General features: G+C 45.7%; 1 protein-coding gene across 2 annotated transcripts in view; it reads left to right on the plus strand.

The window, feature by feature from the left end:
* Nucleotides 1-14,208, plus strand: part of ATP10B (ATPase phospholipid transporting 10B (putative)) — a 234,197-nt gene that overhangs the window by 170,897 nt on the left and 49,092 nt on the right. For both annotated transcript variants that reach the window (XM_036224184.1, XM_016167062.2), the window contains 3 exons: nucleotides 7,336-7,421; nucleotides 11,066-11,172; nucleotides 12,926-13,057. In XM_036224184.1, coding sequence (XP_036080077.1) covers nucleotides 7,336-7,421; nucleotides 11,066-11,172; nucleotides 12,926-13,057 — 325 coding nt within the window. The remainder of the gene's footprint in view (nucleotides 1-7,335; nucleotides 7,422-11,065; nucleotides 11,173-12,925; nucleotides 13,058-14,208) is intronic.

Here is a 14,208-nt window from a genome sequence, read left to right on the forward strand (position 1 = left end):
AACTGGCTTTACTAAGGGACTTATGAATTCAGCAGCACCCTATCTAGCACCCGCAATGGAGCTCTGAGGGGTTGTACAAGATGGAATGTTTTTGTAGGAAGAGCGGATGCACGGGGGATCGTAACAGAGGAGAAGGATTACTTTTGGGCCAGGACCTCTTTCGGGTTTTCATCATGCCAATTGCCTCTTCTTTCTGTGGGGGAATGGAGAGTTCCCAGCGTGAGGGATTACCTCCTCGGTGTTGGCCGGGAAATTTCAGACTGGTTAATTAAGATTACATTTTGGAAGAGGCCGAAACAACAGTTAGGTCAGGTATTACATGTGGTTTAAGCATCATGGGCTTTAGCACAAGTGACACCATTTGGGGCCTGTCGTATTCTCTTTCATCGTCACCCATTATCCGAATCACTGAAGCCGGAGTCGCACCGAGGTGTGTGTGTCGGATATTCCCTGGCGGCACCCAGGAACGTGCTCCATCAGGCGAGGCCCTGACTAGCTTCTTCAGTGTCACTGGAGAGACCTGGGGAGTCTCCCGCCTTGCCCCAGACTGAACTGGAATCTGCATTTTAACAAGATCCCAGTGCGGTTTATGCGCACGTCAAAATGCGAAAGCTCTGGCCTCCGGCATCACGGAGTAATGTAATATAGTTGTGTTTACCTGTTCACTGCCCAGGTTAAAGTGCTCTCCTCCTCCACTAGCTTGCATTCCTCTGATAGGCGGTGCTTTTAAGCCGTTCGCTGGGTCGGGAATCACCATTGTAGCCTGGATCTTCTGAGGTGAAAGTGTGTGCTGATTTTAAAGTATTTGGGCAGAGAAGCACTTTGCTGACAGATTTGAGGTGGGAAAAGGGGTCATTGATCACCATCCACTTCACCATTGCACCTCAGATGAAGCAAAAGGTAACTAGCTGCCTGTCCTGAGAACCGGAGAAAAAAATCCTCTTTCCTGGCTTATTTTGTAATGGGACCTGCCCCTAACAGGCCGTTCTACATTTCCTTTAAGAATGATACCTGGTCTTCCGACCACTGCTTAAATGTTGATTAGAGATCATGCTTTTTAGGGTTCTATTAATAAGGGATCTACACGATAGTATAATATTAATTAGTAATATCAATAGATACCTCGATTGGGCATGTAACATAGGCACAGGCAGTTCTTCTAAGCGGTACACTTATTTCCATTTCTACTCCTAAGTCACCTGATGAGATAAGCACTTTGATTATCCCCGTTTCACAAATCAGGCAAGAGCAGTTAGGTCACCCCGCTAGCAATTGACCCAGCTCAGATCTGAACTCAGGCAGTGTTTTTATTTTCTTCCTTTTTAAAATTTTTTTATTATGAAAAATTTCAAGTATATACAGAAGTAGAGAGGATAATATGATAAAGTCTATGTACCTATCACTTAATTTCAACAATCAACTCATGATCAATCTTATTTTAGCTACGTCCCCACCCCCTTCTCTCTGCAAATCATTTTGAAGCAAATCTTCAATACTGTAATATTTCACCTATAAACATCCCAATATCTACCTTAGGGTTCTTAAAAAATATCTTGTTATACTATTGTCATACCTAAAATATTAGCACTAATTCTGCAATATCGACTTTGGTATTAGCGTTCAATATTTTCAGTTTGTTTGAAACAGGATCCAAATAAGGCCAAATATTGAGATTAGTTTTTTAAATTTCTTTTACTCTATAGGTTCCCTATTCTATCTATCTATCTATCTATATATATATATACACACACACACACATACACACATACATACATACATACATACACACGCGCGCGTGCACACACACACACACACACATAATTTAATTTTTGTTGCTAAATAAACCAGGTTGTTTGTCCTGTAAAATCTCCTGTAGTCTTGATTTCGCTGATTGCATTATCTCTCTGTAGTGTCACTTAACACATTTCTCTGTACTACATATTTTTAAAACTGGTAGCGAGATCTAGTGCCTAAATCAAATTCCGGTTAGATTTGTGTTCGTGCATGTCGATGTCAGAGTTCCATGAGTTAACTCCCTAGCATCCTTCAAAGGTGACCGATGAGGCTTTTTTTAGCATCCATATGAACTCATGGGTTTAAATGTACTTGATGGGTATCAAATCAGTGCAGTTATTATCTTCATTGATCTCCCCATCTTTAGCCAGTGGGGACATCTTCAAATTGACTCCTGAGTTCTTGCGCCATGACCTCAGTAGTCTTACGTTGATACCTAAAACTAACGTTCTATGCAAATTTTACTTCAACTTAAAAAGAAAAAGATTTCAAGATCAAATTTAGTCAATATTGGTCCACTGGAAAAAAGGAGAACGCAGACTGTAAAAATTCTTGGTCTTCTTCCCACAGTCCTCCAGCCCAATCTATGTGCTTTTGTGGGAATCACTCCACCAGGCAGAGAGACCCGGGGTGATTGCCTATGCAGACCATTTCCTCATCCAGATCAGTAACTGCCAGTCACTCTGTTGCGGCTTATCTTGAAAAAAAACTCAGACTTGAAAGCAGGAAGCTTATCGAGTGCTGGTAACTGTCATTAGTTTTCAGATAGGATTCTCAGAAATCAGCAAGTTGTTAATTTGTATGCCAGGAAGGAGACCTCTGTCACCTGGCTCAGCAGTGGAGTGTGAAGAACATTTCCTTCTACATTTATCCAAACTAGTATGCTTTAAAAAAAGAAAGAAAGAAAGCAAAACTTTAAATAGTATTCTTGCAGTGCGTCTCTTGTATAGCTGCCGGGTTGGCGTGCATTGTATAGTATACCCTGTAACCCCTAGTCTCTGCGGAGTCCTCGGAAGTGCTCTGCAAATGAGTCGGGGCTGCTGCTTCGCCACCAGAATCCCTGCAGGGGGTTGGGGGAGGGGCACGAGGCAGACTCCGAGCTGCACAGAAATGTGGTGATTCCTGGTTCAGCTCTTCTTTTTCACAGATATCGCTCACAGTGAAAACTCAGGAAAGAATGTGCGTTTGAGGAAAGAGATTAGCTGATGTATCTTTCTTCGATTACACAGTCTTTCTCAAATATTTCCTAATGGCCATGGAGGGCTTTCCAAGTGGTCTAAGTTGTACTTCTTGTCCTCTAAGACCTTAAGACTATGGGTTCTTTTTTTTTTTTTTTCATGTAAAGACCCCTGTGACTATCAGAAAATGTGGATAACCCCCTAAACCTTCCTCCCTGAAAGTAGTTGTCCTTTCAGAGTCCATTATTTAAAAAAAAAAAAAAAAAAAGTAAAACAAAGTTTTGTTAAATTTGATAACTTTCTTAAATGGACTTGTGATTTATCAATTTCAAGAATTCCTATAGAAAATGCAGAACCATGTATATGTGAGACTCATTTTTACTCTACAGACAGTATTTTGGTGCATGTGAGAATTTGTGGACTAGTTGCAACACTTAATCTACCAACCGACTTATTGAAGCAGCTTGGTATTTGACAATCAAAAGCATAAGACAAGCTCCAAGTAAGTGGTGTGGAAATTAAGAATTGTCTAGGTTTAAAGGAAAGAGAGACTGCTATGGTCTGTGGTGGACAGATGGGCCCTTAAGGGTTGTAACCTTTAAACCTGGCAATGAAAGTTTAAGAGAATTGTCACTGTGGAAAACTTGCAAAGACATGAAAAAGGCCCAGAGGGCTTGCTCTGTGGACAGACAGCATTAAATGCTTACATCAAGCAAACAACAGTGCACACTTTAGAACCAGACAAACCTGGATGTTCGTGAGCTGTGTGACCTTGGGTAAATTACTCACTGTAATTAATGCTTAGTTTTCTCTCCAATAACATGAGGATAACCTGTCTTGAACATGTCACAGAAGAGTTGGGAGGATCTAATAAGATCAAGTACATGAGGGGAAGTATTTTATGAACTGTAATTTTACCAAATTAATAAACATCATGATATTTTTAAGGGCCCAGATATGCCCATGCACCTGAGGAGGCCATGTGTTGATTAGGATTCTTTTTTTTTTTGCAAGCAACAGAAATGATCTGACTCAAGCAAAACAAAATTATTACAAAAATGTGGTGGGAGATGGGGCAGAAGGAAAGAAGCACACAATATGGCTCACAAAATCAAAGGAGATTCGAAGACGGACTCAGAAAGAAGAACCAGGAAATAGTGCAGTGGGAGAGACTGAGAGTTGTGATTACTTAATGGCCTCATTTGTTTTTTTCTTTCTTAAGTCATTTCGCTCAAGTCAAAGTCCCACAGCGGTAGAATCTGGTGGGCAGGGCATCTCGATTTATATTCCCATCAAGATTACAAACCCAGGGAGAGAGTTTCCTTAAAGGAAATTAAAGGATTATTAATGAAAGGGAAGTAGAATGGATGGCGAGTTGCCAGAAAACAGCTTTCCACTGCAAACATTTCAAAAGATCATTCATACGTGCGTGCATTTATGTAGTCATGTGTACAGATCAACCTGAAATCGGTTGTGAAGAATAGAGGAAATTAAGCCTAGGAAAGTAAAAGTCGAGGCTAGTAAAACAGAAATGGCCTATTCCAGTTACTGGAACATATTTCAGCCTGTTTGCTTCGCCTGGGCCTTCCCAGCGGCTCTGGGAGGATGCAGCTCATAGGTCAGGGAGGAGTACCTTACCCTGAAGAGTCATTACACACTAACACTTGGCCGACTTTCCTTTGCTGTCATAGATACCACATTGATACACAGGGGCTAAACTGGGAACTTTGAGTTGTTTTATGGCTGCCATAATTGATTTGTGTCAATATTCTCTTCCTTCTCTCTGATGCTCTCTCTCTCCTTCTATGGTTCATAGGTCACGGGTATTCAGTAAATGCATGATCAAATGAATGGGAGACTAGTCAGGCCCTCGTTGGGGAATTGAAGGAAATAGCATGTAGAAAATACTTAGTTGGTTCTTGGCACATAGTAAGCACTGAAATAAGTGTTTGCTACACCAATAATATTATAATAGGAGAGGGGAGAGGAATAAATATGATGGTAACGATGGTGACAGTGATGATTATCATGATTGGCTTTGGATGCCAGTGATAGGAACTATAATCCTGGCTCTGTTACCTACCAGCCATGATACAATTGCTTTCTCGTGAGATCGTAATGACAGGTGCCCGGCACACATAAGTGCTCAAGGTGAGTGGGTCTGGCCTGAAGAAAACAAAATGGGTCCCAGGCCATTTTGTTGTTTGTGAGACTTCCATCAAGGACAGTGCCTAAGAAAAAAGGCTGGGTAGAAAGGAAACTTGGTTGGGTGGGCTTCGTCCACAGGCTAAGGAAAGCTGTGGGGTAGTGAATCTGAAGGGAATCAAAAACTCCAGATTAAAACAAGGACATGTCAGATTTAGAACGTGTGGCAATTCCCTCCTGTCCTTGGGTTCTGCTGACATCCCCTGGAGTTGGCTACAGGAAACCCTTCAAAGCAAGACGAGAACTTGATGGGCTGTCTTTAGAGACAGTAGAGCCCATGTGCCCCTCTCCACAGCCCATCCTGGGGAAGGAGGATGCCCAGGGAACAGGTTGCTAGAAAATGTGAGGTCACCTCTCCATGAGGAGAGGCAGACAGAGAAAGGACCGAAGGCCAGTGCCCAGAAGAAAAGCAAAATAAGGGACGTATCAGGAGGAAGGTCACTGGAGAGCCCCACTGAGGGGAGACTTGGTCATTGCCGGGATCTGCCAGGTCCGATTAAACAGATGACAGGGACGCACTGCAGCAGGATCATTAGCTCTCAGAGCCCGCTGTCACTCCTATCTGAAATGAGTTTGGATTGAGAAAGCCAGCAACGAGCCGAGAGGTATGGATCAGGAGAGAAGCACATGGCTTAATCAGGGGCATGAAAGCAGCTGACAAATTACAGCCTGATTTGTCAGCATCTCAGAGCTCGGCAAGTGTTTGTCCCTGAAAGAATCGATACCTGGAGGGAAAAAGGGACATATTTTTAGGAACTTCTGGATGGGTAATTTATTTCAAGTGACTGGAGGGTTTATTTATGTTGGCGCCCCCGCAGATACAATGGACAGTATATTTACACGAAGCCAGAAAATGCTATCATTTCTTCTAATCAATTTGCTCCTTCGAACAGCTGTACCTTGAAGCTTTCAGCCATAAATTCGCTCCCCGTGCTCAAAGCTCTACACAGGAAACCATTTCTAACCCTGTCTCTAGCATACCTGCCTTCTGTTTGCGTAGCAGGTTGCGCCTTTCACAACTTTCCCACATGGATACTATCTTCGGGGGTACAGATGAAATGACAGGGGAGGAGGTGTTAGTCTCATTCTACAGACGAGGAAACTGAGACTCGGGTGATGAACACAGCAGTAGTCAGTGTGGGGTAGAATTGGAAAGCGGGATTTCCCACCCCCAGTGTATCTTCCTCCCGTTGGACTGTAAGAGATGATACAACTAAAATATATAAGAGAAAATGTGAAGAGTCAAAGATGTGTTCAAAGTACTTCGCTACTCTGTACAATAATTGTAGGCTTGAAACTAAACACTATGTGTAAAGCTCTCATCACAGCCTCTGGCAGAAATGAGAGTACAGTAAATGCTATTTATTTGTTTTGTGAGCAACTGTTTTCACAGCATTTTTACAACAATACAACAGATCGAAACAACATAAATATTTAATAGTGAAATGACAAAATATGGTGGCACTCATACAATAGGTTTCTACGCAAGTGTTAATAAAGATGTAGAAAATGTTAATAACATGTGAAATGTTCAAGATAAACATCATCTCAATTCCGAAATGCATAATTGTATTTTGAAATGTGTAACGGTCCACACCTAAATGTGTGAGTATATATGGATGTATTTTTTTAATCCCCGGAGCATGATATAGACAAGGATATTATTTGGCTATCTCTAGGTGGCGCGTTATATAATCTCTTCTTTTTGATCATCTATTTCTGTGTTGCCCGGTGTAGTAGCCAGTAGCTATATGTAGCTATTTAACTTCAAGTTAATTCAATGAAATTTCAAAATCCATTGTTTTGTCATCCTGCCGCATTTCATGCAACTAATGGCCTCCACTTTGGGCAACGCAGACTGAGAACATTTCCCTCATTGCAGGAAGTTCCGCTGGACAGCGCTGGTCTAGCGACTCGACCCCAAGCCTGACAAAGAAGTGCGGTCTCCCACCTTTTCTCTGCCGCGCATCCAAACTTCGTTCGCATCTGCTTTCTCCTTGATGAGGATTTTACTTTTTCTCCTAACACGTTACAACCATCACAGTGCAACAAAGCGGGGATTACCGTATTTGCGATGGTGCTGACAATGGCGAGCTCGCCGTGATCCTATTAAAACGAGATCCCTCTTACTAACTTCGCGACACGCTCTCTCCCACAGGAGGTGCAGTTCGAACCGGAACATTTCCACAACACCATCGTGTGTGAGAAACCCAACAACCACCTCAACAGATTTAAGGGTTATATGTAAGTACCCAAAGCCCGCATGCTGCTAGTAAATATCTCCTCTGCAGCTAGAAAGCATTTTTTTTTTCTCTCGAAATGGCCAAACAGATAAGCATCCAGGTCCTGAGGAAGTTTATTTCTTTTTATCATAAAGAAAAGCTAGACAAACCTAAGTTATGAAACTTTCTCTATTTTCTTTTTTTTTTTTTTTTTTTTTTTTTGCTAGAGTGACAGTTAATTATCTTGCAGGCTTAAATTTGTTTTTTTGTTTTGTTTTGTTTTTTTGTTTTTTTTTTAGAATGCTAGTGAAATAGCATCAAAATTAGAACCATACTCTGATTCAAAGGAGGCGATTTTATTTAATTAAGATTGGTTTTCTGAAAGAGCCTGTATCGCATCGTATATAAGAACAAGGACACAGGAGTTTGATAGACCAAGGTTTGAAGCCGGATTCTATCACTGACAAGCTGTGTGACCGTGGGCAAATTAATTAAGCTCTTGGGGCCTTGGTTTCCACATCTGTAAAGATTATAATATCTACATCATAGGATTTTTCTTGTCCGAGAATCGAGTGGTTTATCATGTGCGAAGCCCTTAGCACAGCAACTGACAGTAAATGTTCAGTTAATGGTAGCCGCTGCTGCTACAATGATTGTTGTTAGTATTCTTCATCTTTCTTTTGGCCTGAGAACTTTACTACATTTCTGCTCCCACGTCAGACTACTGGTCTTACTGCAAAAACCAGCAGTGGTAACAGAGACGAATAACTGCCCTTACATAGTGCTTTAATGGTTTTTAGAATGTGTCACAGAGCATACCATCTCATTTAATCTGTCCAACAACCCAGGTAAAAGTGCTCCTCATCAATCAGATAGGGAATGTGATGCTCTAAGACTTATCAAGATTCACCCTGAGGCACCCAGCAGGTGTACGACAAAGCCAGGACTTCAGGGCAGGTCCTGTCACGCCAACCCCAATGCTTCCCATGGCCATGCAGTGCAGAGCTCAGCCCCGTTACTGCGACTTCCACCAGTCTTGGAGTGATGCCGATGCTTTCCCTCCACCCACGTCTTCTCAGGCCACGGGGGATGTCAGGAGGGGAAAGGGTAAGAACAAAGAGAAAGGGCAGCCATTAAACACAAATGAGTTTTCTGAAGCACAGAGAGAGGAGAGGGAAACAGAGAAGGGGATGAACTCCTGGGGGAGAGGAGGGTTTGCCGCAGGCTCCTGGCAGGGTGGAGCTTCCACCTGCCCCGTCAGGGGGTCCACCCCTCGTGCCCGAGGTCTATGGACTGGGTTCACCCCGAGTCACCGTGCCTGGAGTCATTCCTCTCCAGCCTCATTGCCGGGTTGCTGTTTGTTATCCTTTCTGCCCCAAACAGCTTGTGCCAGCAGCCTGGGCCTCATTGGTGAGCACTCGAAGTCCAGTCGGTCACCCCAGAAGCCAACCATGGTACGGTGGAGAATCCTCCACTGTGGTCCTGCATACCTATAACTCTCTGAGATCAAGGTTGTCAGACAGGAAAATGCAAGTTTTAAACAAAAAGACCTCTCTTGTACTTGGTTCTCAATCAGGAGTGATTCCTCCACTTCCCCTACCCCCCAAGGGGGTCTTTACAATGTCACAATGAGGGAGCGGTGCCCCTGGCATCTAGTGAGCAGAGACCAGAGATGCTGCTAAACATCCTACAAGGCACAGGCCAGACCCCACAAGAGAGAATGGGCCCACCCAAAATGTCAATAGTGTCAAGGTAGAGAAAGGCTGCTGTAGGGTCCATTAAATAAAGCATCCCTATAAACAAGGAGTGCTTAATAGGAGAGCGGCCATGAGATAGAAAATTCTCTCCTACCCTCCATTGAAAAAGAATATTACAACCAAGAGAAGTAGAAGCCGTTCTCATATGTTATCACCTCAGAGCAGCATAAAAATGTTCTTACCACCAGTAGCTACTGACAGGGAACCATTCAGGATTCTATCCCAAGATTCTATCCACAGCCCGCCCCTCCTTGATAAGGAGAGGTGTTTCCCAAACTTCAGCCATTCATGGGCCACCTTTGCGATTCGTACATTCATAAAACACCTATACCTTTTTCTACCAAATTTTTAATTGGCTTGTTTTTTTCTTTATTTCCAAAAAGAAATTTATATCACTGGCCCTATGGCAAACTAGGATCGCTTGCCATATAGAGAAGATCATATTAAAATTAATAAAATGAAAGTAAAAGTCATCATTCTATTTTAAATACAGACTGTCATTTGCCAAAGCCCCTGTTGAAAAGTTAGGCAAGTTCGAGAAGAGACTTAACCGTATGCTCGCACCGAACTGAGACATCTCCTCGTCCAAGTCAGAAGGGCTGCAAATGGAAAGGCCCGATGTGGCGCCAGTTAACGGGGCGCGGTGGCGGGAACGTGAGCACAGTGAAGACCGCGTGAGGGCCGGCGTCTGCCTCCCGGGGTCCCGGGCCCTAGGATGTCCCTGGAACGAGGCCTGTGGCCTTGGAAAAATCTCACCCTCTCTGAGCTTCACCTGTTTTACAAGGAAGGAAAATCACCCTGCTTACTTCCAAGAGCCATGAAATTTGAATAAAATAACATAAAAGTAGTTTATAAACAGGGTGAGGAGCAGCTCGTATTATAAGGCACATTGAGCGGCAGTGTGGGGCTCCAGAGCCAGGGATCCCGGGTTCGAGTCCCCATTTTCTGCCCCTTACTGGCTCGACGACCTTGCCTCGGTTTCCCTACCTATGAAGCAGGTATAATACTGCCCTATCTTACAGGGTTGCCATGATGATTGAGTTAACACATGAAAAACACTTATACCTGGATGTAGAGAGATGAGTAATGAAGAACTAGAGGACAAAAATCCCTAAGGGTTCAGATGATTATTTTTGTTTTCCCCAGTGTTGTGGAGAAGTTATATTTAAAATTCTTGAAAATCTCGAAGGAAAGGCGCCAGGCCAGAATAATGGCCAGACACTGGGTAATCAGTGGTGACTCGGACTCAGAATTTTCTAGTGTGAGGCGGAAAACTACAATGCTCCCTGAGACTAGGACAAGGATAAAACTGTCCCGCTTTGGGAAGCTGCCCCCAGAGTGCACTGCGCACGGGGCCACTGCCCACCTCCTGTAAGGTCTGTTTATTTTGTAAGCGACAAGCAAGAGGACAGTCCAGGAGCAAGGCCAAGTGAGAGACGGAGCTCGAACAAACGAGGGCTGTGAGCTGCCCTTCCTCCCTCGCCTCGTAGTACCAGCGGGAACTGAACGCCAAATCGGACGTTCAGCTTGTGCGGTTCTGGTCCCAGCAGCTAGGGGACAGTGAGCATGTGAACACAGCCTAAAGGGAACACAACTGAGTCCCTGGGGGCCAGAAGCAAGTTCCCCCACAAACTATTTTGAGGCTTTTTCAGCAGAGTTCTGCCTTTTAGAGGGTAAGTGACGATCTCCTTAAGGCTGGATAATTCCCCACCAGCCCCCCCAGGAGCGATGAAGAGTTGCACTTGAACGTGGAGATGAGATTCCCAGTTAATATCGCTCTTCTGACAAAGAGGGAGGAGGGGGATCGTGTTCACGCCCCTTCTAGTTATGCGATGCCGCGGAGACATCATTGTAACCGGTGAGAGCATGGAGAGGCCACCCAGCCACTCCTGACTTCCTTCATCCCCAGGGAGCACCCTGACCAGACCAGGACCGGCTTCGGCAGTGAGAGTCTTCTGCTTCGAGGCTGCACCATCAGAAACACCGAGGTGGCTGCTGGCATTGTCATCTATGCAGGTCATTGTCCCTGGACAGCTTCTTTTGTCTTTTCCCTTTATCCCGCTCCATTCCCTCCTCCAAATCCACCTCCAGTCAGTCAGTAGGAACTCGCATTAGTTCTGAGAGGTAGAGCTACGTGACTTCCCACTTCTCAGCTAAGCAAACTGAGGATGGAATCGCAGCGGCTCACTCAGTCCCCAGGAGACATGATTAGATTCCACATCACCGCCACCCAGCTGAACCAGACGGGGGGGGGCGACCCCCACACATTCACCTCTAATGGTTCTGCTGCACTAACGACAGGCAGGGTGAAGAGGAACAGCCTCACCGGACGTGACCCCTCCACCTCTGGTGCCCCAGTTTCCTCGTCTCCTGAGGTTAATTCCACGTAACCCACAGTCAGGTATCCGCGGTCCAGCTCCACCTCTAGAGCCCATGTTCTAACCAACACACCATACTGCCTGCACCTTAAGTCCAATTCTTGCCAAAAGAACAGAGGAATCTCAGAAGGCGAGGAGCAGGTGTGTGCAGAGGGGGATCCCGGGATGCCTTGTAGGGGGCGAGCCTGAGGCGGGCGGGAAGCCGCAGTCGGCCTGCCCTCCCGGTGCCGTGGGAGCCCCTCACCCCTGCAGCGGCTCGAGTCTCATTTCATAAGCCCAGAGTTTGCTCAGTCCTACTGTTCCATTGCCACTTTAAATCTACCAGGCAACCAGCTAACCAGCGCTAACCCCATTCACTGCTGGAGCTGATGTATTGGCTTCCTTTAATTTTGCACAGAAAATGTGCGACTGGTGGTTTTTTGTTTTTGTTTTTTTTTTTTTAATTGAACTGCTAAGCAGTACAGCATGGTAGTTAAAGAATGTAGCAGCCTGGAAGGACAGGCTCTGTCTAAAGACCAAGGGTCAGTGGGGCTCCTAGCTCTTCACCATGCAGCTTGGGTACCACAGGCTGGTGGGAGGAGCAGGAGGCGGGGACCCAGAGTCCTGGGCTCCCAGTGTGGCCCTGGCGTTTGTTTATTTTGCTTTGGGCAGGTTCCTTCTGCTTTTCTCCCACTGGAAAAGGGAGTAACTGGACGAGATTGGTAGTTTTCAAATTTTGTTGTCCTTTCTTTGAACAAAATTTCACGCAGAGCTCCGAGACAGGAGTGGAGCTGCACAGGTTTCACGTGAGTGGAGGCCGTGGGCCCCCAATGCTCTCGCGCACTCAACACCAGCAGTTTAGGCAAAGAAGCAAGAAGGGAAATCACTGGCCTTCCCGCCCCAGGGCCTTGGCATGTACTGCTCCCCCAGCCTAAGGCTGGGGAATTCCCCACCAGCCCTCCCAGGAGGGCTTTTCTCTCTTTCCTTTCCCTGCAAGGCTCTCTTAAATGTCACCGTCTCTGAGAAGCTGTCCCTGACCGTGATCTCTACCATCTCTTATTTTTTAGCTCCTTGGTTGCTCTTTATTTCATGGGACTTATTAATAATTGCAATGATCTTATTTGTTTCCTTGTGTATTTTCACCAGAAGCTGAGTCATCTGTCTTAACCACCACCAGCCCATAACAGTGCCTTTGTAGCTCTGCCACTGCCCCTCAGGGTCCGGCACACAGGGGATGCTCCACAGATAGCCGCGGGCAGTCGTGCGAGGCTCCTCCGGCTGTTCCCAGCACCCTCCCTGAGGGAGCTGAGAGGAGGGAGCCTCTCTTTTACTGGAAGCTCCTGTGATAAGAGCTGGGGGAGCCGTGAGGTGAACGGGCCAAGGGACTGATATAGTCTCATTCTCTCTTCCAGGCCACGAGACAAAAGCCATGCTGAACAACAGCGGCCCACGGTACAAACGCAGTAAGGTCGAGCGACGCATGAACACGGACATTTTCTTCTGCATCGGCCTCCTCTTCCTCATGTGCCTCATCGGAGCTGTAGGTATGGAATGTTCTGGAAAGGACAACACACAGTAATCTTTTTTTTGGGGGGGGGGGCAGTTGCTTCAACTCTCTGAGCCTCAGTTTCCTCATTTTAACACTTCATAAAAAATGAAGCCAACCCTGCATTTTAACAGGGCACTAGTGACCTCAGGCTCGTGAAAACCTCCTGAGAGTATTGTGTACTCGAAATAGTAGGACTGTCATCCACCATTTATTTATTTGTTGGAGAAATACCTACTTACCCAGGCCCTCTCTTCAGGCGAGAGGATAACAAGGTGGGTCGGGGGAGCTCCTAGCTCAGCAGGTGGACAGGCTCAGCAACACAATCCGACCCCCAGCGAGGACCATACACAAGGGCTTTGTTTCCTGCTGCTTCTGCAAAAAGCGAATGCACACTTCGTGGTCTAAAACAACACAGATCTGTTCTGTGAACTCGTGTTCAGCAGTCCATCGTCAGTGTCGCTATAATAAGATTGAGGTGTCAACAGGGCTGGCTCCTTCCGAAGTCTCTGAGGGGAGAACTTCATCTTCAAAGAGTATTATTCAGACCTCTGCTCACATAATTTTTCTCCTTTTCTGCCGTAGTTCCTCCCTCTGCCTCCCTTTCATAAGGACACTTGTAATTACATCATCGAGCCCACCAGTAGATAACCCAGGATACCTTTCCTCATCTCAAGATCCTTAACTTGTTCACGACCGCAGAGTTCCTTTTGCCATTTAAGATGGCATATTCACAGGGCCCAGGGATTCAGGAGTGGGCATCTTAAGGGGCCATTATTCACTCTCCTACAGGTATTATGGGGGCACGAAGGAAGGAAGTCCTCCTTAAGGAGGCAGCTGCTAGAGCTGAATACCAGCTGCAGTCGGTGGCAGGGGCAGGTGGGGCAGCTGGTCAAAGGAGAATTATTTTAGTCCCAGGAGCAAGACCAGGCCTGATCAGAACCAAGCTCCGCCCAAGCTCCACCACGGCTCTGTGGGGGCGGCGGGGGGCACAGATGAGTGACCCCAACCATTTAAGTTGATCTTTGGAGTATAGGGAAAGAGGGACCCATGCTCTCACCCACTCGCCCCCTTTCTATGGCTTACCTGTAAGGGTGGTTCTCCGGGGCCTAAAGGAGACCCCGAAAAGAACCAGGGATGACCAAGAAA

This window comes from Rousettus aegyptiacus, unplaced genomic scaffold (genome assembly GCF_014176215.1).
Source record: "Rousettus aegyptiacus isolate mRouAeg1 unplaced genomic scaffold, mRouAeg1.p scaffold_m13_p_7, whole genome shotgun sequence".
In the NCBI taxonomy this organism is placed as follows: Eukaryota; Metazoa; Chordata; class Mammalia; order Chiroptera; family Pteropodidae; genus Rousettus; species Rousettus aegyptiacus.